The sequence below is a fragment of the Microtus oregoni genome, unplaced genomic scaffold (genome assembly GCF_018167655.1).
Source record: "Microtus oregoni isolate MIOR12 unplaced genomic scaffold, Mior012 000004F_ref0000308, whole genome shotgun sequence".
NCBI lineage: Eukaryota > Metazoa > Chordata > Mammalia > Rodentia > Cricetidae > Microtus > Microtus oregoni.
The window spans coordinates 45,892,067-45,918,811 of NW_024543063.1; the positions used below are offsets into that span (position 1 = coordinate 45,892,067).

The following is a 26,745-nucleotide window of genomic DNA, read 5'->3' on the forward strand; positions in this document are numbered from 1 at the left end:
CTTATCTATTTATTTATTGCTTGATTGGTTTTTTTGAGACAGGGTTTTTCTGTAGCTTTGGAGCCAGTCCTGGAACTAGCTCTGTAGACCAGAATGGACTCAAACTCACTGGGATCCGCTCCGCCTGCCTCTGCCTCCCACGTGCTGGGATTAAAGGCTGAACCATCACCACCCGGCAAGAGGCTATTTTAGCAAGGAGCTACTCCAAGCAAGTACAGATTGATGAGGTATAGGTTCCATCTTTACTGACACTGAGGTGCAGCACTCTGGGAGAAGGCGTTTCTTTCTTCTCTGACTTAAGCACCAGAAAAGCAGAGGTTTGCGCAGCATGAAGGTCAACAGGAAGGGTCCTGATGGCAGCAGGAGCTCATTTAAATTGGTGGTATTCAGGTGGGTTTCTGATCCAGGATGCAAAGGGCTGTTTCCTCCTGAGCGCACTCCAGGCTTCCTGGTAGGCAGCTGCAGCCTCCTTGTACTCCTGATAGCTGTCCAGCTTCTGCATCCTAATGCACACATGTCATCAAGCAGGGTTCTCACTGGAGCGCCTGCCCTTAGAGCAACTGGACACACTCAAACAGCAGAGCAGGAGCAGAGGGAGCACTCTGTTCCCTCGGTGGGGAATTCATGGTAAAGCAGGTTAGAATCACAGAACACTAGTTTTGTGTGGCTCTTGTACAATCAGATAAGTTTTCTTTGTGGTGTTGAGCATCATACAAGTTTTCATGTATGCTAGACAGCCTCCTCCTATCACTGAGCCGTCTACTCCAGCCCTGACTTAAGAACCTTCTTGACTGTTTCTCTGATAAAGTAAACATCCACACCTTCCTACAACATGATGTGACCTTTAGCCTCTCTGACTGCTGAAACCTGGCCAGCACTCTCAATAGCTGCAGTGGGTTGTGGAATATTGTTTTAAGATGTGCTACATTTGTTGATGTTGTGGAACATTTGTTTAATGATGCGAAGATGTGTTGCACTCTTTTATGTTGCATGTGTTTAACCCTATAAAGTTTTGCCTGTCTAAAACACCTGATTGGTCCAATAAAGAGCTGAACAGCCAATAGCTAGGCAGGAGAAGGACAGGCAGGGCTGCCAGGCAGAGAGAATAAATAGGAGGAGAAAAGTAGAAAAGGAGGGAAGAAATCAGGGGCCAGCCAACCAGCTATACAGCCAGCCACAGAATAAGAAGTAAGGAAAGGTATATTGAATAGATACATCTAAAAAAGCCCAGAGGTAAAAGGGAGACAGGATAAGTTAAGAAAAGCTGGCTAGAAATAAGCCAAGCTAAGGCCAGGCATTCGTGCATTCATAAGAAAGAATAAGCCTCTCTATACTTTTTTGGGAGCTGGGTGGTGGGCCCCCAAAAAGCCAAAAGAGTAAAAAAAAAAACAACAACAAAAAAAACCCTACAATAATTCTTACAAGGGTTTCTTTGGATAAAGACTAGGACTAAAATGTCAGTCAGAGACCCGAGTCCCTCCTCTTGATGAGGCCTTGATTTCTGCCCTGGGTCTCTAAGTTTAGTGCCAACCAGAGTTCTCCTGAGCCAGTTACAGCAGCCCCTGCCCTTGCCTTCGATCACCTTCAGTTCTGAATCCAGCTCTTCACTGTGGGCTTGGGAGGTGGCTTAGTGTACAGGAACCCCTGGTTTGATCCTCAGAACTGAGCCAACCACGCGTGGTGGCATACTTGTGATCCCAGCACTTGGGAGGCATCAGAAAGTTTAAGGTCAGTTTTGGCTATATAGCAAGGTTGAGGCTAGTCTGGGTTATACAAGACCCTACCTTCCATCTCACCATCCTGCCTGCCTTCAGCATGAAGCCTGTGAAGCAGGGCCACTAAGAATTCCTCTAGTCTAGCTCCTAAATCTATATAGAGACAGTGTTTCTTACAATAAATACTGACTTAAGTTTTATTTTGATCAAGTTTTTTGATAGTAAAGAGGCGGGATCCATGAACTTGATAATTTCAAGCTGTATTTGAATCCCGTCTGTACCCCTAGAAAACAGGTGTAGGGCTGGAGAGATGGCTCAGAGGTTAAGAGCACTGACTGCTCTTCCAGAGGTCCTGAGTTCAATTCCCAGCAACCACATGGTGGCTCACAACCATCTATATGAGAGCTGATGCCAACACTATATACAAAATAAATAAATGAATCTTATAAAAAAAAAAAAAAGGAAAAGAAGGGGGCTGGAGAGATGATGGCTCAGTTGTTAAGAGCACTGACTACTCTTCCAGAGGACCAGGTTCAATTCCCAGCACCCACATGGCAGCTCACAACTGTCTGAAGATCTAGTTCCAGGGGATCTGACACCTTCACATCAATGCACATAAAATAAAGTTAAATAAACCATAAAAATATTTAAAAAAAAAAAAGAAAAGAACACAGGTGTAGCTTCCTAACAGGCCCTGGGTCTCATTTCCAGCATCATAAAGCCAGCCAATCAGTCAAATGATAAAATGTATCGGCATAAACGAATGCAGACAGATTGTATAAATATATATATATATATATATATATATATATATATATATATATAGCTTTAATGGAGATATAGCCACCTTTCCTGCGGAGACCAGGAAAGCAGAAGTGAGCGCTGCGAGTAAGCTCGTCAGATTTATAGGTAAACTTTAGCCCAAGGCGAACACACCCCCTAAGGGGCGGGACTTATCCCTACAACAAAGCACCAGGCCTGTAAGCCTAGCATTTAGAGGCTGAGGCAGGAGAGCTGCTGTGAGCATGAGCTTCAGCTGCCCTGCATAGTGAGTTTGTTTCAGGCCAACCTGGGCAGTGAGCTCCTAGCACAAAATAAGTAAATAAATGTGTAAGGAAGCAGAACTGAACCGAAACCTTCCTCTTACCCTGCTGTGTTTCCTCCAGAACAGGCTCTGCCCTAGACCTCAGGCAGGATGCTGACACAAAGCTACACGCTCCCTCCCATTCTCTCTGGTAAACTGTAAGCACCCACTGGCTTGCTGAATGGAGGTCACCTCCAGACAACGCACCGTGCGCAAGCCAGAACCAGAGCAGAAGGCTTTATAGACAGGACAGAGGGTAGACAGTGTCACCTGACAGAGTCTGGGCGCTTGTCTTCTGCAATGCTACTCAGCAGCTTCTGGAATGATCTAAAGAGTTCCACCTTGCTGATTCGGGATCTGTTCAGAAAAAGAAAATGAACATCACTGACTAATAACTAGGTACCACACACTAGGCTCATCACAGGTGTGAAGGTGCCAGATCCCACCCCTCCGTAGCCACCAAGGAGAAATGTAGACAGACGTGAACGGAACCCTCAGTCGCCCTCTGTCTTCCTCTCCCTCCCCAACAGAACATCTTGCTATATTTCCCAGGGTGATCTTGAATCACGAGCCTCTTGCCTCAATTTCCCAAGTGTTAAGATTCTAGGCATGGGTCACCACACCCTGCCTCTCTAGAGAGCTGTGATGTGAGCACTGGCAAGCAACACTGACCTGTTAGCCACACAACTGAGCATTTTTATAATTAAATCCTCTCACCCCAATCAAGTTTTCAGGGGACTGTGACCCCAGATGACATAACTATTGACCTCTCAAATCCCAAGGCACAATTGGATATTAAATTCATTTTTTATTCCAAACCAGCAGAAACTCTGAAGTATAAGGTTATTTAAAAGTATAAGTCTATAGTAATTTAAAAGTATACTAAACGTATAAATATATAGTTATTTAAAGCTGTAATGATTTGTTAAACATCAACAGATAACTAATGTACTTTCATAGAATAAATCTAACGGGGATGTCAAAGATATATATAAGCAGCCGGGCGGTGGTGGCGCACGCCTTTAATCCCAGCACTCGGGAGGCAGAGGCAGGCGGATCTCGGTGAGTTGGAGACCTGCCTGGCCTACAAGAGCTGTTAGGGAAAAAAAAGGAAAACAGAAAAAATTGTGGCTAGGTAGATGGCTCGGTGGTTAGGAGCACTTGTTACTCTTGCAGAGGACCTGAGTTTGGTTCTCAGCAATCACGCTAGCTGCCTCACAACTGCCTTGTTACTCCAGCTCCAGGGGACCGGCCATCCTCTTCTGGCCTCTGCAGGCACCTGCACTCGTGTACATACTCACGAACAGAAACACACATTATAAATAATTAGAAATAAAAAATAAGCCTTGGACTGGAAAGATGGATCAGTGGTTAGGAGTATGTGCTACTACTCTTCCTGAGGACATGGGTTCAGTTCCCAGCGCCCACAGGTCTGTAACCACCCAGCTGTCTGTAACTCCAGTGTCAGCGGCATCTGTGGGCACTGTACTTATGTGGTAAACACACATTCAGGAAAAACACTCAAAGCACACAGAAAATAAAAGAGAACTAAGTTTTGGGTTGGTGTGATGGCTCAGTGGATGAAGTCACGACAACGAGTTTGCTCCACGTGGTAGGAGAGAACCAGCTTTAAAAGCTGACCTCTGACCTTAACACAGACTGTGGCCTGAGTGGTTAATCAGTACACACGTTCACTGGCACAAGAATAAACAAATGTAATAAAAAACTTTAAGAAGTCCTAAATAGCCAGGTGATGGGAGTATGTGCCTTGAATCCCAGTGCTTAGGATGCAGAGGTAGGGGGATCTCTTGAGTTTGAGGCCAGCGTGGTCTACAGAGCAAGTTCCAGGACAGCTAGGGCTACACAGAGAAACCCTGTCTTGAAAAACAAAAAACAAAAAAGGCAGCCGGGCGGTGGTGGCGCACGCCTTTAATCCCAGCACTCGGGAGGCAGAGGCAGGCGGATCTCTGTGAGTTCGAGACCAGCCTGGTCTACAAGAGCTAGTTCCAGGACAGGCTCCAAAACCACAGAGAAACCCTGTCTCGAAAAACCAAAAAAAAAAAAAAGAAAAGAAAAAACAAAAAAGGCCTAAATAACTGGGTACTCAAACCTGCATCAAATCTGGGGTGACAAACTGCTGAGCTGACAGTGCTATACCCAGTACGTATTCCTATGCACCCGCATGGTTAGCGGGAGTGTTAGCAGTTGCCTTCCATGTTTCTGGTCTGAAAGACAATGCTGAAATATATTTATTTTTCTCAAAATGGTCTTCAGATATAAAATCCAAGAATGGCCAACACAAGGCACTCTTGAAGGACATGCCATGGGGACTCTCTAGGACAGATACCATCTTATTTAAAGCTAGAGCTGAGTGGCCGAGTACACACAGTTTCAGAACTTGGTAGGCTGAGCAGGACCCTGCATTCAAGGACAATCTAGGGCAGGGGGAGAGGAGGGGTGGGAGAGGGAGACACTCTGTCTAAAAAAGCATAAAGAGTATGGTTCTGTTACAGGGATAAACAAAACAACCAAAGAGAAGAGAATAGGGGAGTGAGTGTGTGTGTGTGTGTGTGTGTGTGTGTGTACGTGTGTCTGCCTGTGTGTATGTAACTGTATATGTAGTTCCTGGATTTGACACACACATCTCACTTGGCTGGTCAGTGGTGGCCCACACCTTTACTTCCAGAACTTGGGAGGCAGAGGTCAGCCTGGTCTGTAGAGTGAGTTCTAGGACAGCCAGAACTACACAGAGAAAACCTATTTGACCCCCACTCCAAACAATCCCACTTGAAGCATGTGGATTTCCATAAATCCGTAACACTGCCACAAAGAATACAAAGTGAGTTTGTCTGGCAGGAAGTTGGTACTGGAAACAGGAGGCTTTTCTACATAACTGAGTGCTGGGCAACTGCAGATGCACTAGAAAGATGTATCCCAAACCTGTTGGAGCTCAAAAAATTTATTTCTCCCACCAGAATAAAGCGGCTTGGCAGAATCTACACCAACAGCTGAAACTTCCACTGAGACCCTGAGCTGAGACAATCTCCTGGGACCGAAACAAGTTATATAACTAACTACTGGTACATGTTCATGTAATGGTGTTAGTCAAGTCCACGTTAATTCATCACCACTCAGAAAATTAATATTCAAGAACAAAGTCACCTGTTAGACATTAGAGAGAACATACCCAAAGGCTGGCACCAGAGGCACCAAAAATGTTGAGTTTTCATGTATCTAGTAATTTTATTGTAAATATGACTTTATTATTTGGCTCTATGCATTTACTAATAAAATAATTAGTCAAGCCTTCAGTCTGAAAAATATTTGTCTGTTTCTGCCTCCTGAGTGTTGGGACTAAGAGCATGTACTACTAAGCTTGGTTTACTGAGTATTAATGAAGTATACTGGAACACTTTTTCACAAGAACAAGAGACCTCTGCCATGTCATGCTCATGCCTGCAGAACAGATCCACAAAAGGCTCACCATGTCGCCCCATTCACTGGAAGGAGGCCTCCTGGGATCCAGCATGGTAGCACAATGCCAAGGCTGGTGCAGAGGGAGAGTCTAACGGCCTCGTGGGAACACATCTGTAAAGGTTCTCAATAGTCTGCTCCCTGGAGGACAGAGAGGAACTCTGAATGTTTTCCACTTAAGTCATCTCATTAGTAATAGTAAATATTTCGGCACTCAGGGGATGGGGCAGGATCCAGGCCAAAACCTGCCTGAGCTCTATCATCAGCTCCCTCCCCACTCCAAAAAAAGAGTTATGCCTATAAAGCAAATCAGAGTCCGGGAGACTAGCTCAGTGGTTGAGTGATAGCTACCATGTACATGGTTTGGATAGGGTAGATGGCGATAAACCTCTTCTCTGTTTGGGAACTTGTTCCAGTGAAGACTTTTTTCTTTTTCTTCTTTTCTTTTTTTTTTTTTTTGAGACAGAGTTTCACTATGTAGCCCTGGCTGTCCTGAAACTCACTCTGTAGATCAGCCTGGCCTTGAACTCAGAGATCCACCTGCCTCTGTCTCCTGAGTGTTGAGATTAAAGGCTTGAGCCACCATAGCCCAGCAAAGAAAGCCTTTTCTTAAGTCTCATTCCACAGCAGAAACAGTAACCACATGAGTAATGTCGCTATCAGGGAGAGCCATACCCAGTTAAAATTACTGAATTATCTGAGGATCGTAAGAATCTTCTAGGTGGCTGCTGTTAGCTGCTGCTTTCCAAGAGATCTCGGGGTCCTTTTAGTAGAGAGGACCACATACTAAGATATTAAGCTCCTCCTTGTGAGCTGGCTAACATTGCTGATTACTAGAAAAGAAAGCATAGGAACTTTTAGATTATATTTCTTTTTTCTTTTTAAGATTTATTTATTTACTATGTATATACACTGTTCTGCCTGCATGTATGCCTGCAGGCCAGAAGGGGGCACCAGATCTCATTATGGATTGTTGTGAGTTACCATGTCATTGCTGGGAATTGAACTCAGGACATTTGGAAGAGCAGTCAATGCTCTTAACCTCTGAGCCATCTCTCCAGTCATAGATTATATTTTCTTTTGTTTATTTTAGATTTCTTTTTAAAAATCTTTCATCGTGGCGCACGCCTTTAATCCCAGCACTCGGGAGGCAGAGGCAGGCGGATCTCTGTGAGTTCGAGAACAGCCTGGTCTACAAGAGCTAGTTCCAGGACAGGAACCAAAGCCACAGAGAAACCCTGTCTCGAAAAACAAACAAACAAACAAAAAAAAACCAAAAAAACAAATAAAAATCTTTCATCTGGGAAAATCTGGATCAGATTTTAATCTGATCAAAATATATCGTATGAGAGTCTCAAAGAATTAATAAAAACACTATTTTAAAAATACCTAGTTGGGGGGCTGGCAAGATGGCTCAGCGGTTAAGAGCATTGTCTGCTCTTCCAAAGGTCCTGAGTTCAATTCCCAGCAACCACATGGTAGCTCACAACCATCTGTAATGAGATCCGGTGCCCTCTTCTGGCCTGCAGGCATATATGCAGACAGAATATTGTATACTTAATAAATAAATAAATATTTAAAAAAAATATCTAGTTGGATATCGTGGTACATTTTTTTAAGCCTAGCACTCTGAGAGGTAGAGGCAGGCAGACTTCTGAATTCAAGGCCAGCCTGAACCAAAAAAAAAAAAAAAAAAAAAATCTCTTCCTTAGGTTGGTGAGATGGCTCAGTGGGAAAGGTGCTGTTGCTGAGACTGGTCTTGTAGAGGTCCTCTATGAGGCAGAGTGAAAAATCAAGCTTCTTTTTTCTTTTTGGTTTTTCAAGACAGGGTTTCTCTGTAACTTTGAAGCCTGTCCTGGAACTAGCTCTTGTAGACCAGGCTGGCCTCGAACTCACAGAGACCTGCCTGCCTCTGCCTCCCGAGTGCTGGGATTAAAGGCGTGCGCCACCATCGCCTGGCTAAAATGAGCATCTTTTGATTCCTGTTATTATCCCATTGTTTATAAACAATCCTTCCTATTGTTACCCCATTGTTTGTAAACAATTCTTCCTGTTATTATCCCATTATTTGTAAACAATCCTCCCTGTTGTTCTCCCATTGTTTGTAAACACATCTTTCCTGTTATTATCTCATTGTTTGTAAACATACTCTTCCTGTATTTATCCCATTGTTTGTAAACACACCCTTCCTGCTATTATCCCATTGTTTGTAAACATACCCTTCCTGTTATTATTCCATTGTTTGTAAACACACCCTTCCTGTTATTATTCCATTGTTTGTAAACAATATCAGTTATTATCCCATTCTTTGTAAACACACCCTTCTTGCATCTCCTATATCGCCATGAGATCCCCAGAGTTTCCCAGTGGTGGTCTTACAATGCAGCCACTAAGGGATGAGTAGTGAGGAGCCTGCTTCTCTCAGCAGCTGACGGTCTAGTATAAAGTGAGCTCTAATTCCTGCATACAATAATGTTACAAAGATCTTTAGATGGTTAAAAGGGAAATCAATTTTAGCAGGATGCCATTTCAAACTGTATCTGCCTTACTCAGTTCTCAATTGGTTAACCTTGCTTTACAGTTGGCAAATAGGCTCGGAGAAGTTGAGTGATTTGCTCAGGTGTACCTGGGAGAAACAGTGCCAGGACTAACTATGGGCCCCTCCAATCCCCAAGCCTCTGCTGCCCTGCAGAGTCTGCCTTCTAATTCATATTCACAGTCTCTCCCTGTCTTTCTCTCTCTGCCTCCTACTTACATGTAAGGATGTAAGCTCTCAGCCTTCCTGCTGTCACACTCCCCACTATGATGGTCAGGGACTCACCCTCTGAAACTGTAAGCCACATTAAATGTTTCTTTCTATAAATTGTCTTGGTCACGGTGCTTTGCCACAGAAGTAGAACAGTTGACTAAGACACCGTCTATCCAAGAACCCTCATTGTACAAGCAAAAGTATACTGCATTCCAGCCCAGAGAGTAGCTGGTCTTGCCCCCAAGTCACATGGACAATTGGAGACATAGCTAGGGTTAGAATGTGAGGTACTCCAGGTCACACAGGGAATACTGTCATGCTGTGTCAGGCTGCAGAACAGCACCACAGGAATCTACAGAGAAATGATCTGTTTGATTGAGAAGTATTAGGAATTGATCCAGGCTTTTAAAGACTCTAAGCAAAGAATAACACTTCCCCCACTGAGCAAAGCAGCAAATGGAAGCCACAAGAAGCTGAGCGGGGCTGGTGAGGAGCCCGAGCCAGACTGCAGCAGGAGACCCGCAGGCCCGATCTCTCATGGCCTGCTCTGCTCACACATCCTGCTCTCAGGCACACTGCGGGTCTCCTAATGTACAAAAGATGGCTGAAAATAAAACAAAACAAAAACATTGATATATTTTTGTAACTCTGAGTAACATAAGATTCCTTAGATATCAAAAGTACAACCAAGCAAGAAAAAAGTACATAAATTTGACTTCATTAAAATGAAAAAATTTTGAGCTTTAAAGGGCTTCATCAAAAGTAAAAAAAGGGAGCTGGAGAAACGGCTTAGTGGTTAAGAACACTTGATGTAGGAGGGTTTCTATCTATCTACTGCTTTCATAGGTTAATTAATAAAGAAAACTGCTTGGCCTGATAGGTCAGACCATAGGTAGGTGGGGAAGACAGAACAGAATTGTGGAAGAAAGAAAGCCGAGTCAGGCAGATGCCATAGCTCTCCTCTCCGAGATGGATGCAGGTTAAGATCTTTCCCCGGTAAGCCACCACCTCATGGTGCTACACAGATTACTAAATATGGGTTAAAGCAAGATATGAGAATTAGCCAATAAGAGGCTGAAACTAATAGGCCAGGCAGGTTTTAAAAGAATACAATTTGTGTGTTGTTATTTCGGGTATAAAGTTAGTTGTGCAGAAGCCAGGTGGGAATGCAGCCCGCAGCTCCTCACAACAAACACTGGCTGATCTTCCAAAGGATTCAGGTTCAATTCCCAGCCTGCATATGACAATTCACAACTGTCTGTAACTCTAGTTCCATAGACTCTGACACCCTTTTCTGGTTTCTGTGGACCCTGTACACACATGGTGCACAGACATACATTCAGGAGAAACACCTATACACATAAATAGAATGAATAAAATCATTAAAAGAAGAGTGAAAAGAGCTGGGTATGGTGACACACACCTAGGTGAATTGGATTTCTGTGAGTTCAAGGCAAAGCCTGGTCCATACAGGCCTGAGTTTGGTCCTAGAGACCCACATGGTAGAAGCAGAGAACTGAATCCTACAAAATGTCTTTTGACCTAATACATAAAAGTGATTTAAAAATTAAAAATAAAGACAAACCAATTATAAAATGGGCATGGAATGAGAACAAATACTTTTCCAAGGAAGACACATCACTGGCCAGTAAGCACAGAACGTTGGGGAAATACAGGGTGAAACAAGGAGAGTGCACTTCACACCTGACAGTTACAAGTGTCAGAGAGGGTGCAAGGCAGCTGTTGCTCCTGGGGACCCGTTCATGGCAGAGCTGCTAACAAAGTAGTTTACATGGCAGGCGGTGGTGGCGCATGCCTTTAATTCCATCACTCAGGAGGCAGAGGCAGGCGAAGGCCAGCTGGTCTACAGAGTGAGTTCCAGGACAGGGACAGGCTACAAAGTCACACACAGAAACCCTGTCTTGAAAGAAAGAAAAGAGAATAGTTCACTCATTCCACTTTCCATAAAAAGCTATCCTGTGGTTCCTCATGACCCAGAATTCCATTCCTATGAACATTCCTAAGAAAAATTACACAAAAATAGGCACCCAGTTGTTCACACCAGCACTAGTCACAGCTGCCCAGAGTAAAACATCTCTGATGAGAGGATAAGCAAATAAGGCACAGCTACACAGCAGATACTACTTAGCCACCCATGAAGGAAATAGCAATCCCCACTACACAAGAGAACTGTGGAGCCTGCTATGTGCATGGAGTAGACACAGAGGACCACACAGTAAATGGTTTCATTTACTCCGAGTATCCAGAAAAGGAAGAAAATGAAGCAAATGAGGAGTTTCCAAGGGCTAGGGGAAAGGAACTGGATAAGGAGGGAGGGAGTTCATAGATACCCTCTCCCTAGCCCCAGTATGCTGTACCTGGCCCAAGGGCTTCCAATTTCTTTCTTGGTTGTTCCCTGTGGAAAACCGTTGGCAGTCACATCTAAAGGATGCTCAGGAACAGCACTCCAGCTGATAGCTGTGAAGGGAGGAATCCTGGGATTAAATCAGTTTCTACTCATAGCTCAGTGCTGCCCTCAATCTTGGCCAGAGAATTTCCTCTCTGCAATGGGCAGCATTTAATACAGACTCATAACTGGCCACAGTGTTGAGAGTCAGTATCTACTGAGTGCTCATTCCTCAACGGGACAGCTGTATCGATCCCCACCCCAAGGCTCAGGGAACATCACAGAAGAGGGAGGACGAATGGGAGAGCTGGAGGACGGGGAGGAGCACTGTGAAATGTCCTGGACATCTGATGGTTGCTGCACTCAGGAGCCAGCTGTAGCTATGGTTACCCGCAAAAGATCCATTAAGATGAGTCAACATTTCAACAGACGGCACTGATTATGCTCAGTAGGCTACAAAAAGATACCACCACCACCAACAACAAAACCCCAAACCAAAGCGAGAGAGCGCGAGAGAAAGAGAGAGAGAGAGCAAACACATAAACATACACGAAAGTGTGAGGGTGACACGTTGGGAGTATCTGGGAGAGCTGGGGTCAAAACATAAAAACCTGTTTCTTTCCCATGAATGTTACAATATTCACAAAAATATTTCTCTGACTCTACAGCACCATGAAAGCTGGATATGACATTAAAAACAAGTTAGGTCAGATGCTTGGTACCTCAGGGTTCAATGACATCAAATGGTTCATGATTTTTTTTTTCTCCGAGACAGCATTTCTCTATGTAGCCCTGACTAACCTGGAATTGACTCTGTAGACCGACTGGCCTCGAACTCAGAGATTCACCTGCCCCTGCCTCCCGAGTGTTGGAGCTAAAGACATGTACCACCAATGCCCAGTGGTTCATTATTATAGCTTACAATCTAATGTTTTATTATACTTATTTATTGGGAGAGGCCTATGTATGTCCCGGTGCGTATGTGAAGTCAGAGGACAACAGAAGGGGAGCTGGGTTCTTTACTTCCACTATGTGAATTCCAGGCATCAAACTCGAGTTACCAGGTTTGTTGGCAAATTTGCCTTTACCTGCTAAGCTCCTAGTTTACAATTTCATTGAAAATTTATTATATGCTAGACACAAAATAAATGTATAAATATAATTTTGGGGGGTGGTTTTTGAGACAGGGTTTCTCTTTAACTTTGAAGCCTGTCCTGGAACTCTCTCTGTAGATGAGGCTGGCCTCGAATTTACAGAGATCCACCTGTTTCTGCTTCCTGAATGCTGGGATTAAAGGTGTGCACCACCGCCACACAGCTTAAATACAATTTCTTAATTCTCATAATAGCCATGACAAGCAATTCTTCTAATCTGAAAATAATGAAGGTCAAGACAGGATAACTAACCTGGCCAGGATCTCACAGGGTGTACACCTAACCATATGTGGGTGTCTTACAAGGAACAGACTGGAGTTACCACCGTCCTCCTAGGCCAATCTGTCCGAGAACTTACTCCAGGGTCAGCCAACCTGGATCCCTTACCTGCCCCACAAGGAACGAGCCGGCCTGGTCTGTCAGCTCTCTGAGCTTGTACTGCACAGCGGCTCTGTTCAAACAGTAAACTTGACTGCTCTATTCTCAGTTCAGGAACTCCAAAGCCTCTGGGTAAAGCCACAATATCCTGACACCTAAAAATGAGGGAAACACATTCAGCTCAGAGGTACCAGAAGACTCAGATTTGCTCATCATCCCCAAAGCCGTAGGAGACACAGAGGCCCTTGGAGCTGAGTGAATCTACATGTTTACTTACTGAAGTGGGGAGTGAAAAATACCAGACACCACACAGGAGGAACCTTTGGATTCTATTACTTATTTATCTGAGACAGGATCACAGTTAGCCGGAACCCGAAATGCAGTGGAGGATGACCTTGAAATTCTAATCCCCCTGCCTCTACCTCCTGAATGTTGGGGCTACAGGTATACCCTATAACCCACCCTGCCTTGTGGGGTGCTGGGGATCAAACAGACAGCCTTATGCCCGCAAGCAAACAGTTTACCAACTGAGTTATATTCCCAACCCCAGCCAGGAACTCTATGGCTTGGAAAATATCTGAAGGCATAACTAAAATCTGAGTCAATACTCGTCTGCGGTGTCAGAGATCTCAACCTTCATTGTTCACTTGAGAACTTAGTCTTTGCTTTGTTTACACAGACTTCCTAAGAAATCCTTCAAGCATACCCCAAACTAAAATCATCCAATACGAGAAGTTGGTTTCCCAGCCTCTTCTGAACAAGCTAGGTGCTCATATGATGCAAATCCAGTGCACAGGTAGGAATTTCAAATCTCAGAAACTTTATAACCATTAGCATCCTCCATGACTCTCCATGCCCTTCTCCAGCCCCTGGTAACCACCAGCCTACCAGGGATCTCCACCAGCCTACCAGGGATCCCCACCAGCCTACCACGGATCCCCACCAGCCTACCAGGGATCTCCACCAGCCTACCAGGCATCTCCACCAGCCTACCAGGGATCTCCACCAACCTACCACGGATGTCTAAGCACTTGCCTTTTGTGGCTATTTCACATCAACAGAATCAAACATGCATGGCTTATTTCACTTAGTGTGGTATTTTAATGGTTCACTCCATGCTAGTCTTTTTTTTTTTTTTTTTTTTTTTTTTTTTGAGACTGGATCTCTTATTTTTTTCTTGTTTTTGCTTTTCAATACAAGGTTTCTCTGTGTAACAGTCCTGGCTGTCTTGGAACACACTTTGTATACCAGGCTGGCCTCGAAGCTCTGAGTCTTGAGTGTTGAGGATAAGGACCTGTGCCGCCATGCCCAGAGACTACTCTTTCTTACTCACATACCCACTGGTAAGCATTTGGGCTGCTTCTTTGGGGATGATTCCTAGCACGCCGCCATAAGCGTCTGTGTGGATGTCGTAGTGGGAATGGGCATTTTCACTTCTCTTGGGTGCACGCTGAGGAGTGCCAACACGAGCTTCTGTCTGGTTGCCATTTTTGGAATCTGCTTCCCAGGCCTGTGTTCCCATGATGCCTCCCTGACCCTCACTCACTAGAGTGCACACCAGCGTGGTCGCGTGTGTAGCCATCCTTGTTTATCTTTTTTTTTTTTTGGATCAGGGTCTTTGTTTATTTTGCCAAGATTTAGAATCCTGCTATGAAGCCTAGATTGGCCTTGAACTCAGATTCCCCTTTTTAGCTTTCTGAGTACCAGGATTAAAACTAATATTTTTGTTTGTTTTATTTTTTGTTTTTTTCAGACAGGGTTTCTCTGTGTAGCTTTGGAGCTTGTCTTGACTTGCTCTGTAGATCAGGCTGGCCTTGAACTCACAGGGATCTGCCCTCCTCAGTCTCTCAAATACTGGGCTTAAAGGTGTGTGCCACCAAGGCCAGGTTAAAACTAATATTTGTTTGTTTATTTTGTTTTGCTTTTTAGAGATAAGGTTTCTTCACGTAACCCTGGCTGTCCTGGAACTCATTACGCAGATCAGGTTGGTCTCAAATTTACATGGATTATTTATTTATTTTTTGGTTTTTCAAGACAGGGTTTCTCTGTGGCTTTGGAGCCTGTCCTGGCTGGAACTAGCTCTGTAGACCAGGCTGGGTACTCACTCACAGAGGTCTCGAACTCACAGAGATCCGCCTGCCTCTGCCTCCCGAGTGCTGGGATTAAAGGTGTGTGCCACCATTGCCCGGCAAATATTTATTTATTACGTATACAATATTCTGTCTGTGTGTATGCCTGCAGGCCAGCAGAGGGCACCAGACCTCATTACAGACCTCATTACAGATGGTTGTGAGCCACCATGTGGTTGCTGGGAATTGAACTCAGGACCTTTGGAAGAGCAGGCAATGCTCTTAACCTCTGAGCCATCTCTCCAGCCCCGTTCTTCCTTTGTTTTTTTGAGACTGATTCATTCAGCCAAAGCTGGCTTCAAACTCCCCAAGTAGCTAAGGGTAACCTTGAACTTCTGATCTTCCTGGTTCATCCTCCCAAATGCTAAGATTAGAAGTCTATGCCTTCACGGCCAGTCTTATGTAGTGCTGAGATTCAACCTAGGGTTTCATTCACATTAGGTAAGAACTCTTCCAACTGAGATACATTCCCCAGTCCTGGCAATTATTCTGCTTACTGTAGAAGACATAGTAGAAAAATGATAATGTACAGCATTATCAAAGAGGAAAAACAGCCCACAACACCATGACTCAGAGATAACTATTGCTATAAAGCCTCCTACAGCTTTCTGTACGCATACATATTTTAAGACCAAGACAGGGCTCACTCCATCTTCTAAACTGCTCTTGAAACATCATAAACATCTTTCTCCATTAAATATTCATCAATACTATTTTTAACAAAAGAAATCACTTAATTTTCAACTGCAGAGCATTTTTGGTTTCCTTTTCAAGTTACTGTATATACAAACCTAAGATTTATACTTTCTTAATTATTTAAGAAAAAACGCCAAAGCCGGGCGGTGGTGGCACACGCCTTTAATCCCAGCACTCAGGAGGCAGAGGCAGGTGGATCTCTGTGAGTTTGAGGCCAGCCTGGTCTACAAGAGCTAGTTCCAGGACAGGAACCAAAAGCTACAGAGAAACCCTGTCTCGAAAAATCAAAAAAAAAAAAAAAAGAAAAAAAAAACCGCCAAGATGTGCACCAGCTGAGTCCACAGGGGAGACTCTCCTGGTTCTCTGTACTCCTACCGTCCCACAGCCTCACCTGCCAGTCAAGGCCCTCCTCATGGCCTCCTGGCTGTACGGGCACTTCCCAATGACCACAGCAGACAGGTAGATGGGCTTTTCCAGGAAGTGCATTAGCAGTGCGCCTTGGCATCCGAGGACGCTCCACCTTGCCATCTTGTCACTGCAGGACATGGAGCATGTCCTGTCGCCCCTGCCTGGCTTCACTCGGAGCAGCCCCACCTGGTGGTAGGCAGCGCCTGGCTCTTTCAAGTCTCCAGTCTCTCCAGGAACACACTTGGCTCCTGTTCTATACACATCCACCACTTTGAAACTACCTGGAGCTATTCCATCGGCAGCAGCGAGTTCCTCCGTGGTGAGATTAGAGCTGCTGACATCTGGTTTGAGTTTGCCACTTCCCGGCATTCCATGGTGAGCCACGCAGCCGGAGAGCGCCCTGGCAGGAGTTCCAAGCTTCACCTTCTTGGCTACAGGACTGTCAGGGTCCTCACAATTCCTTTTATTTTTGGAATCCTCTAGATTCTCACTCCTTTCTACAGATGAGTTGTTGGCCCAATTTCTGACGACAGGACAGCAAGGTTGTTCTTCAGACTCAAGCATTGGGATGATGGAGGCGTCCCCACCTACATGAGAGGAAACCTTTAACCAGTAATTCTCAGAATGAGCCTCCCCAACCAGTGGCATTAATGTACCTTAGGAATTAGACACGCAAATTGTAAGGCTGGAGAGATAACTCAGTGGTATTGATTGCCTAGTGATTGTAGGAGAACCTGAGGTCAGTCCTCAACACTGTGTGTGTTAGTGCGTGCGTGCGTGCGTGCGTGCGTGTGTGTGTGTGTGTGTGTGCGCAGCAAATTATTGGGATCTAATGGACATGCTGAATCAGACACTCTGAGGGTGGGGCCCAGAAGTCTGTTTTAATAAGCTGAGTAGGTCATTTGATGCAAGCTCAAGTTAGAGATTTATGGCCTCCAACCGAGGTCAATTTGTTTTCCCTGCTGAACTGAGATGAATAACGAGGCAGACAGGTGATGCGCTCAGGGGCAAAGCATAGGTTTGAGTGTAAAGCCCAGGCTTGACTGCGACCACCACTGAAAAAGAAACAAATAAATAGAAAACCAAAAGCTGCATACCACACGCAGGCATGCACACGCCGTGGCACATGGGAAGGGAACAAAGGACAGCCGCAGATGTTGGTACTCACCTTCCTCTTTGTGGGACATGGGATCTTGTTCCCTGATGCATAAGCCAGCAATCCATTTTGTCATAGAGTGCTAAGATTACAGATATGTGCTAGTGTGTCTGGCTTTGCGTGGGTTCTAAGAATTCAAACTCAGGCTGAATGCTTGTATGGAAAGCACTTTATACACGAGACTGCTACAGACACGCTTCTTTCTTCAGTGCTAAACTAGCGATTAAGAGCACTGCCGTTCTTCCATGGGTTTACGTTCAGTTCCCAGCACCCGCATCAGGGGGTTTGTAATGTCCTACAATTCCAGTACCAGGGGATCTGATACTCCTGGTCTCTGCTGTCACAGAAACTCACATAAAAAATTAGCTAGATAAACCGGGTGATGGTGGCGCACACCTTTAATCCCAGCACTCGGGAAGCAGAGGCAGGCGGATCTCTGTGAGTTCGAGACCAGCTTGGTCTACAGAGCTAGTTCCAGGACAGGCTCCAAAGCCACAGAGAAACCCTGTCTCGAAACCCCCCCCCCACAAAAAAAAATAGCTAGATACACATCTACAAACAAACAAAACCCAGTACATGTGCTAAAGTTCTAATAAAAATCACTGAGGTCAGCCAGGAGGTGGTGGCACACACCTTTAATCCCAACACTCAGGAGGCAGAGTCAGGTGGATCTCTATGAGTTTGAGGCCAGCCTGGTCTACAGAGTGAGTTCCAGGACAGCCAACACTACACAGAGAACCCCTGTCTCAGAAAAAAACAAAACAAAAGCAAAAAAAGCCCTGCTGAGGTCTTGATGAAACCTCTCCCCTAGAAAACTTCTTGATGAGAGAATTATGGAAAACTGAATATTTCAACAAAGGTCTAAGTAATTTATATCACAAAAAGTTTTAGGAACACCAGTTTAAAGCAGGGCTTCTTAGTCTCCACATTCGAGAAATTTTTGTTTTCTCTTTTGAGACAAGACCACCTGTAACTCAGACTAGCTTCAAACCCCCTACTATCTGAGAAGGGCCTCAAATTCCTGACCTCCTGTTTCTGCCTTCTGAGTTCTGGGATCACAAGTGTGTCACATGCCTGGGTCTAATGAAACTGTGAGGCAGGTAGTTATGTGCCATGGAGGTGATCCTGTATGACAGCCTCTATACATTATATGTGTCCTGTATGACAGCCGCTATGTCAGCCTCTATACATTAGATGCTAATAGTCCCCGAGTCTGACGATCAAAGGTGTTTCTAGACCCAGTCAGGTTGTACATACACGTAACCCAAAGCATGGGAGCTGGAGTGAAAGTGAAAGTATTCTCATCTAAGAACTACAATTTTAAGGGAAGTCTTTAAAAAAAAAAAAAAAGACTTTAAAAAAGTATGTGTATTTGTCTCAGAGTCACATGCGTGCAAGTCCCTACAAGGACCAGAAGAAGGTCTTGGATCCCATGAAATGGGACTAACAGGCAGTTTTGAGTTGCCCAGCATGGGTGCTGGGAATTGAACTCATGTACTCTAGAAGAACAGTAAGTGTCCTTAAACATTGAGCCACCTCTCCTACGATGAGAAAAGTTTCCTGAGGGCATTTTGTGGACTGGTATCCTGTAAGATGCCTAAGAAAACAATAGTGGCTTATTTCATGGCTGAGTAAATTTGACAAACATTATTCAAAATATCCTCATCTTAGGGATTTTTATGATGTATATCCCACAGTAGAAACCCACAATAAACTGCAAAGGCCAGTAAACACCAGTGTTTCCAAAACCTCTAATGTTTTTCCTTTGCTGGTTTACAGATGTCTAATCTATTCTGTGTCGTTGGGGAACCAATGAAAACCTGAGGTCAGGGGAAAGCACAGCGCTCCCTTGAGAAGGGAGCTATTTCTTCAAATACCAACCCAATGTGTGTTGCTTTTTCAGTGTGGGAAGAATATACTTGTATTCTTTATAACCAGAGAGTGGGAAAGGAGAAATGCCACAGGAGAGGCTGCCTGGCTGACTTCCAGAGACCTTACAAGGTGACAGCAACGTTGGAGAATTCACTGGGTCCACCTCCTACTCTGTAAGCTCAGAGATGTGATCGCGACAGAACGCCTGGATACAAGGGGCTGACTCACTCTAACAAAACACGAAAGTGAGAGTCTAAAGTAGCTAACCGAGACACCAAACTCCTAATTAGCAACGAGAAGTAAATGTCAGGGGAGCGAGAGTCACATGTCTAGGCAGTGCGCGTCCTTCCTACAGATAAACCACGGGTGGGGTGGACGGCACCACATGGTAAGAGATTACTCACGAGCGAAGGGGACTGAAGATTTCTTTTCCCAGAAAAACAATTTCCAGAGCTTTTACGATTAACAGAGGCTGCCACTTCTCATTTAAGATCTTTAAAAACAAAAACCAATTACCACAAGTCACAGAGCCCCCACCTACGCCACAGCTATTCTTTCTCCCACTTCTCCCACAGTTGTCATCCTTCCTCCAGGGCTCTGAGGAGAAACCCAGAAGCCACCCTTGCCTCCTCCTCCTTCACAATCATGGAGTCTAAGCAACTGTCCTCCCAACTCTCTCAATTGTCTGCCTCTCACTCATGAGCGCGACCCTCCCGGTCTTTACTCACACTAAGAGGTCGGCACCCCCGGCCCGCTGGTGTGTGGAGTTCGTTAGCAGGCCGACACCCTGGATATACCCCGGATATACTAAGCAGACACAGTACCAATGAGCTCTCCCCAGCCCCTCCTCACTGCTGTAGACTTGCTATGCCCTACAGAGTGAGGAATAGAGAACACCTGCTCACGACAGCCGTGGTGGCACACTCCTGTAACCTGGGGAGTTCAAGACAAGATGGACTAACAGCAATACTATCTTAAAAAGACAAAAACCTTGTGTGTGTGGAGCGTGCCTGCATTGCCAGCACTTGGGAGACTGAGGCAGGAAGTTTGCTAAAGTGCAAGACTAACAGGGGCCTACATATTAAGTTCAAGCCCAGCCAGGAGAATTTAGCAAACACCTGTCGCACAGGCCAGTGAGCTGGCTGTAGGCAAAGGCGCTACTGCCAAGTCTGATGAGTTCTACCTTTGGACCCCACCTAGTGGAAGCTGAGACTAACTACGAGTTGCCCTCTGACCTCTGACCGCCAGATCCACAGTGGCATGTGCACACAGTCCTAGATGAATGAATGAAGTGGGCTTTCCGATGAGTTACTGTCATATAACTCGGGGCTCTTGGGTCCCAGTAATTATGCTGTATTCTGTGGGTTGAGCTGAAGCTGCCCAGTCTCAACTCTGAGAACTGACAGAGTGAGACGCCACACCTCCCTGTTTCCCTTCTGCTTCCCCCAGTAGATGTGATCATGTATATAAATAATCACTACCATTACTTGCAGCTATATTCAGCCAGAAGTTTTTTGTGCTTTGTTTTGTTTATTGAGACAGGGTTTCTCAGTGTTTTGGAACTCACTCTGTAGATTAGGCTGGCCTCGAACTCAGAGTTCTACCTCTGCCTTCCGAGTGCTGGGATTAAAGGTGTGTGCCACAAACTCCTGGCCAGCCAGAAGTATTTTGGAGATAAGGCTCGACTATACTTACAGGGTGTGTGGCTAGAGAAAAACACAAAAGACAGGTCAGGTCTGAGCTTCCACAGTCCTCTTTGAGTTCCTGGCACAAAGATACTATCCTCTTTCAGGACGGCTGCCAAATGGAGCTGATGGAGAAGGTATCTGAGGGTTGCAAGATCAGAGTGAACGGTTAGGCTGGTGATGTAGCTCAGGATACTTTACATGCACACTGAGGGCCTAGCATATGTAACGTCCTTGGCTTGACTCCCAGCACTATAAAATTAGTTAAATGGAGGGAAAGGAATAAACATGTCTGTAGTGAAGAGAGCTCTCTGGCTGGGTGATCACAGGAAGCATTACAGGCGAACAATGAGACTGGCAGTGACCTGGCTTTATGAGAATGATAATGAGTCCTTTGTAAAGGTCAGGAAGACCTCAGGCTTCGCCCTGGATCCACTGAAATCAGATCTCAGGAGGTAGGTCCAGCCACCTTGTCCACTCCCATCCCTGTGCTGGGTTTGAACTCAAAGGCCTGATGTACTTACTAGAAGAGCTTCATTACTAAGTTTATACCGTGGCCCCAGAAACCTGGGGGTTTTGTTTGTTTTGTTTTCAAGACAAGGTTTCTCTGTGTAAAAGCCCTGGTTGTCCTGGAGCTAGCTTTATAGACCAGGTTGGCCTTGAACTCACAGAGATCCTCTTGAATCTACCTCCCTAGTGCTGGGATTAAAGGCGTGCACCACCATGCCTGGCAAGAAACTTAGGTATTACTGAGGCACACTCAAGTCTGAGAAGCACTAATCTGAACTCTGGTTGTTCAGAGTGACACAATCTACATTAGCTTCAAGCTTATTAGACACGCAAACCCCACCACCAGACATGTTCAACCAAGACTTTTTGGGGAATATAGCTTTACCTCTGGAAACTCCTTCTGGCTATGATCTCAGCATGGCTGTCATTGAGGATGTCTCCTGTGTGGCAAAGACAGGAGATATGGAGGAAATGAAGACTGGGATCTGGAGAGCGAGCCTGGCAGAATACAGCAGTACCCTTATCCCAGCACTTGGGAGGCACAGGTTGGTGGATCTCTGTGAATTCAAGGCCAACACGGTCTACAGAGTGAGTTCTAGGTCAGCCAGAGCTACATAGAGAGACCCTGTCTCTCATACATACACACACCAGGGCCATATAGAGAAGACCCTGTCTCAAACAAACAAAAATATATAGGCTGTACAGGATTCTTTACCTATAGGGTGCCAAGAATACCCTACCCTATGTGGTAATGACCAAAAATACTTCTAGACAATGCCAAGGGTGCATTGGGTACAAACTTGCCATCGGTTGCTAGGTCCACGGTGGTGCTTGTAATACCTGATTTAGGCAGGATAACCATGAGTTTGAGGCCAGTCTGAACAACAGCAAGTTCTGGATAAGCCTGGGCTACATATTGAGATCCTATCTCAAGATACCAGACAAATAAAACAAACAAACAAATAAGCCAAGCAAAACAAAGAAACACTGTACAAAGTTGTTGCTTTGTACTCTTTTGACTCTTTGGGGGTCCTGTCACCCAGCTCCCAAATAATGACACAGGGAGATGTATTCTTACTTATGAATGCCTGGCCTTAGTTTGGTTTGTTTCTAGTCATCTACTTTTCACCTCTGGGCTTTTATCTTTCTCTATTCTATATACCTTTCTTTACTTCTTACTCCTCGGCTTGCTGTGTAGCTGAGTGGCTGGCCTCTAGTCTGGTGTCCTTTTCTTTTCCTTTTTTTTTTTTTTTTTTTGGTTTTTCGAGACAGGGTTTCTCTGTGGTTTTGGAACCTGTCCTGGAACTAGCTCTTGTAGACCAGGCTGGTCTCGAACTCACAGAGATCCGCCTGCCTCTGCCTCCCGAGTGCTGGGATTAAAGGCGTGCGCCACCACCGCCCGGCTTTTCTTTTCCTTCTTTCCTCGCTCCTCAACCTTCTCTTTTTCTCCTCCTGACAGCCCCATCTATTCTTTCTTCTGCTTAGCTATTGACTGTTCAGTTCTTTTTTTTTAGCTCAATCAGGTGTTTCAGACAGGCAAAATAACACAGCTTCACAGAGTTAAACAAATGCAATATAAAAGAATGCAACACGTCTTTGCATCACTAAACAATAGGCATAAATATGCAACACATCTTTAAGTAATATTCCATAACAACCTCTAGTTGAGATTTATAGAAACAAATTTTTTAAGTGCTTGGGGATTGAATCTAGTGCTTCTGCAGCTAGGCAAGGGCACTGCTCCTGAGATTCCTCCCCCAGATTCCTTCAATTTTTCTACAGATATCTTTTTTTTTTTTAAATTTATTTATTATGTATACAATATTCTGTCTGTGTGTATCCCTGCAGGCCAGAAGAGGGCACCAGACCCCATTACAGATGGTTGTGAGCCACCATGTGGTTGCTGGGAATTGAACTCAGGACCTTTGGAAGAGCAGGCAGTGCTCTTAACCTCTGAGCCATCTCTCCAGCCCTTCTACAGATATCTTAATACATCTTCATTTATTCATTTTGTATATATGTACCATGATGTGTGCACAGTATGCTCTTAGACAGAGGTCGGAGGACAATTCAAAGCAGTCAGTTTTCTCCCTCTCCCATGTGGGTCCTGAGACTCAAACTTAGTTTCTGCATTGGTAACACACAGAGTCTCACCATGTAGCTCTGGCTGGCCTGGGGCTCACTACAACTCCAGAGAAATCCACCAGTCTCTGTCTCCCAAATGCTGGGCTTAAAGACATGTACTACCAACTCTGACACTTTTTTGTTGAGACAGGGTTTCTTTTGGTAGCCTTGGCTGTCCTGGAACCAGTGTGTTCCCGTGTCCTTGACAAGGGGACTAAAGGTCAGCATGGACACCTGCAGTACAGCATCACTGTTTGTTGCTTACCGTTCTTCCTCATCTTGGTCTGGCCTATACATTTCGTCCCTGTTCCCATTGAGACAACTTCCTTTGTCACTGAAAGGAGAAAAAGAAAGTCATCAAGTGAACTCTCGGGGGCTGAATGCTTCCTAGTATTCAGGTTAGTAAGTCCACATTTCTCCTTTCACCAGAGGATTCCCAGCGGACTCCATCAGGACTGTAGTTTCCCCCGCCAGCACCAGGAGTACTTCGCCACCTGGTGGAAGCCGTGGGGAAACACCTAACACTATAGTTTACATCCAGCCTGGCACTGTCAGAGCTGTCTACGGTGGCTGACAGAGAGAAAAGGTCTCACCTTGCACCTCCTTATCAGTGGTGTCACAAGTTTGGCCAGCAGGAGACTGTATCTTCACGACAGCTGCCAACAAAGTCCATTCACGGTTTGGCTCAGGTTTCCCCTGCTTGGGCAATCTGACATTATAGTGTGCGTAGCACAGCTGAGCAATCTCATCTGCTGTCCACATAGCTGGAGCTGAGGCCCTGATAGAAGCCCAGTCTATCAGAATAGAAAGGAAAACCAGTGTAAGCCAGAGCGCCTCACTCCGGTACTTCAGCTAAGGCCCGCTTTTTCTACTCATCTCCCTTCCTTCCCATCTTTAATAAACAAGAGAGAGCTACAACTCCCACAAGATTAAAGCAAGTTGGAGCCGGGCGGTGGTGGCGCACGCCTTTAATCCCAGCACTTGGGAGGCAGAGGCAGGTGGACACTCTGTGAGTTCGAGACCAGCCTGGTCTACAAGAGCTAGTTCCAGAACAGGCTCCAGAACCACAGAGAAACCCTGTCTCGAAAAACCCAAAAAAAGAAAAAAAAAAAAAGATTAAAGCAAGTTATGAATCTGGATTTGCTATGTTTTACACTGTCCTTTCAAATTTCAGCCTGCTTTGGACAGATCGTCACCCTACAAACTTACTTTCTGGACTGGGCAGTGATGGCACAAGCCTTTAATCCCAACACTCTGCCTCATTAAAGTGCTGGCATTAAAGGCATGCGCAGAGGCAGGTGGATCCCTGTGAGTTCAAGGCCAGCCTGGTCTACAGAGTGACAGGTTCCAAAGCTACAGAGAAACTCTGCCTTGAAAAAAACCAAACAACAACAACAAAACCAAAGCAAAGTTTTGTTTTGTTTTTTCTGGACAGATGTTCTTTCCCCCAATCTACCTCACGCTAGCAAATTTTCAGTCTCTCACAGCACGTCTTCACAGCAGCTGTATTTAGGGTATGGGCATGGAGTCGTACTTTCTAGGTTTCAATTCCAGCTCCACCACAGAGCAACTGTGTCATTACTGGGTAGATCATTTTAGTTTTCACATCTGTTAAAACATGGATAGTATTTGGCCTGTGGCGGTGCATGCCTTTAAGCCACTCAGGAGGCAGAGACAGGAGGATGTCTCTAGGCCAGCCTGGTCTTCCAGGGCAACTAATGCTCTAAAGAGAAGCCTTGTCTTGAAAAACAAAAACAAAACCCTGAAAAAAGCATGAATAATAGTACCGAACATTTTTTTCTTTTTGGTTTTTCAAGATAGGGGTTTCTCTGTGTAACAGCCCTAACTGTCCTGGAACTAACTCTGTAGACCAGGGTGATCTCAAACTCACAGAGATCCGCCTACCTCTGCCCCCGGAGTGATGGGATTGAAGGTGTGTGCCACCACGACCTGGCTAGTATCTAACATATTTTATAAATACTTATAAAATAAATGTCTTTAACAATGCTGACTGTAATTAACATTACAAAATACAACATTTGGTGATCTGGGTCATTTGAGTTGGTGGGGGGAGAGAAGAATTCTAACGGGCACATAAAGCCATTTATACACAAACTAACAAATATGAGCAGATCATATCTGAAAGAGCCCTGAGACAGTATGCAGAAAGCCCCCCACTCTTGGCTCTGTTAGTGCTCACTGGTCATATCTTGACTTCATCTGATCATATGAAAAGCTTCTCAGATGAGCTCATACGATGGCTAGACACCGCAGAGCATCTGTATTATAAACAACAGAATAGTTTTTTTCTGAGCTCAGATGTAATGTTTCTGCAAAATATCTCTACAACTTCCAAGTTGCTTGCCCATTTTTGCAGTAAACGGTAATGATTATTCAGGCAGAGATTGACAGAGATAGTTAAAGTCTAACGCAGAGAAATCTTGCTTTTTTGGGGGGTGCGGGGGAAGAGTTCGAGAAAGAATTTCCTCTGTGTAACCTTTGTTGTCCTGGAACTTTTTCTGTAGACCAGGCTGGCCTCGAACTCACAGAAATCCACCTGCTTCTGTTTCTAGGAACATAAGCATCAAAGATTCTAGAATCCTGTTCGTTCCAAGAAGGCAGCATAGAATAGTTTATTTTATGAAGGTTAGACACCTGCCATCAACTTGCAATTAAACTAGAGATACATAGCACAAACTACATCACGTCAATTCAGGCAGCCGACCACGCGGTTGTGGGATGTTTCGATATTTTGGGTCCGCTGTAATTCTTGTCTACAACCCCTATTTATAGACTTCGAAGAATTCCTTCGTTCGAAGGAACTCAAATAGGCATTTCTTTGACCACAAGTAACAGTCGCAAAGCTGAAAAACCCACTTTCCCCCCCCCACCCTTCCTACCCCGGGGTGGGAGCGCCTAGCAGGACCGTGAGACCACTCCGTGGGAGCAGAGGACACGTGCTCTTCCACACAAAGCCGGCTGTGTAGACCTGGCCCCGAGAACTGGACGCCAATCTGGAGATCCTAAGACACTGTTATCCACACTTCACGCCCTCCACACGAACCGGTTTACCGCCGCAGAACCTGGTTGCGCAACGGAAGTGACGTGTTAAAGGCGGCTTCGCTCAAGCTCCGCTCGTGAAGCATGATGGTCTTTGTAGTCCTTGAGTGGGAAAGGAGCCAAGTAGGCTCAGTTCTATAGCCA

General features: G+C 45.1%; 1 protein-coding gene across 6 annotated transcripts; it reads right to left on the reverse strand.

Moving 5' to 3' along the window:
- Positions 1–26,624, reverse strand: Adat1 (adenosine deaminase tRNA specific 1). Of its 6 annotated transcripts, none has more exons than XM_041649432.1 (10): positions 26,442–26,624; positions 24,135–24,335; positions 23,807–23,875; positions 21,803–21,857; positions 20,918–21,048; positions 16,178–16,781; positions 12,971–13,116; positions 11,401–11,500; positions 3,070–3,156; positions 1–503 (listed from the first exon to the last, which is right to left on the reverse strand). In XM_041649432.1, exons 2-10 carry the CDS (start codon positions 24,301–24,303, stop codon positions 368–370), a joined length of 1,497 nt encoding a protein of 498 aa, XP_041505366.1. In that variant the 5' UTR covers positions 24,304–24,335; positions 26,442–26,624; the 3' UTR covers positions 1–367. The 6 variants fall into 6 exon arrangements, with proteins under 6 accessions (XP_041505366.1, XP_041505369.1, XP_041505371.1 ...); XM_041649433.1 differs by lacking the exon at positions 1–503 and adding an exon at positions 6,284–6,414; XM_041649436.1 differs by lacking the exon at positions 11,401–11,500 and having other exon boundaries at positions 373–503.
- Between the last annotated feature and the right edge of the window lie 121 nt (positions 26,625–26,745).

Excerpts from the sequence above, each read along its gene's own strand:
- Adat1 (XM_041649432.1), bottom strand. The coding sequence starts at position 24,303 with ATGTGGACAGCAGATGAGATTGCTCAGCTGTGCTACGCACACTATAAT. Across the intron at positions 16,782-20,917 it reads TTTCTCTAGCCACACACCCT|GTGGGGACGCCTCCATCATC; the intron begins GTAAGTATAGTC and ends CCTCTCATGTAG. Across the intron at positions 13,117-16,177 it reads AGGAGGGCCTTGACTGGCAG|GTGTCAGGATATTGTGGCTT; the intron begins GTGAGGCTGTGG and ends CCTCATTTTTAG.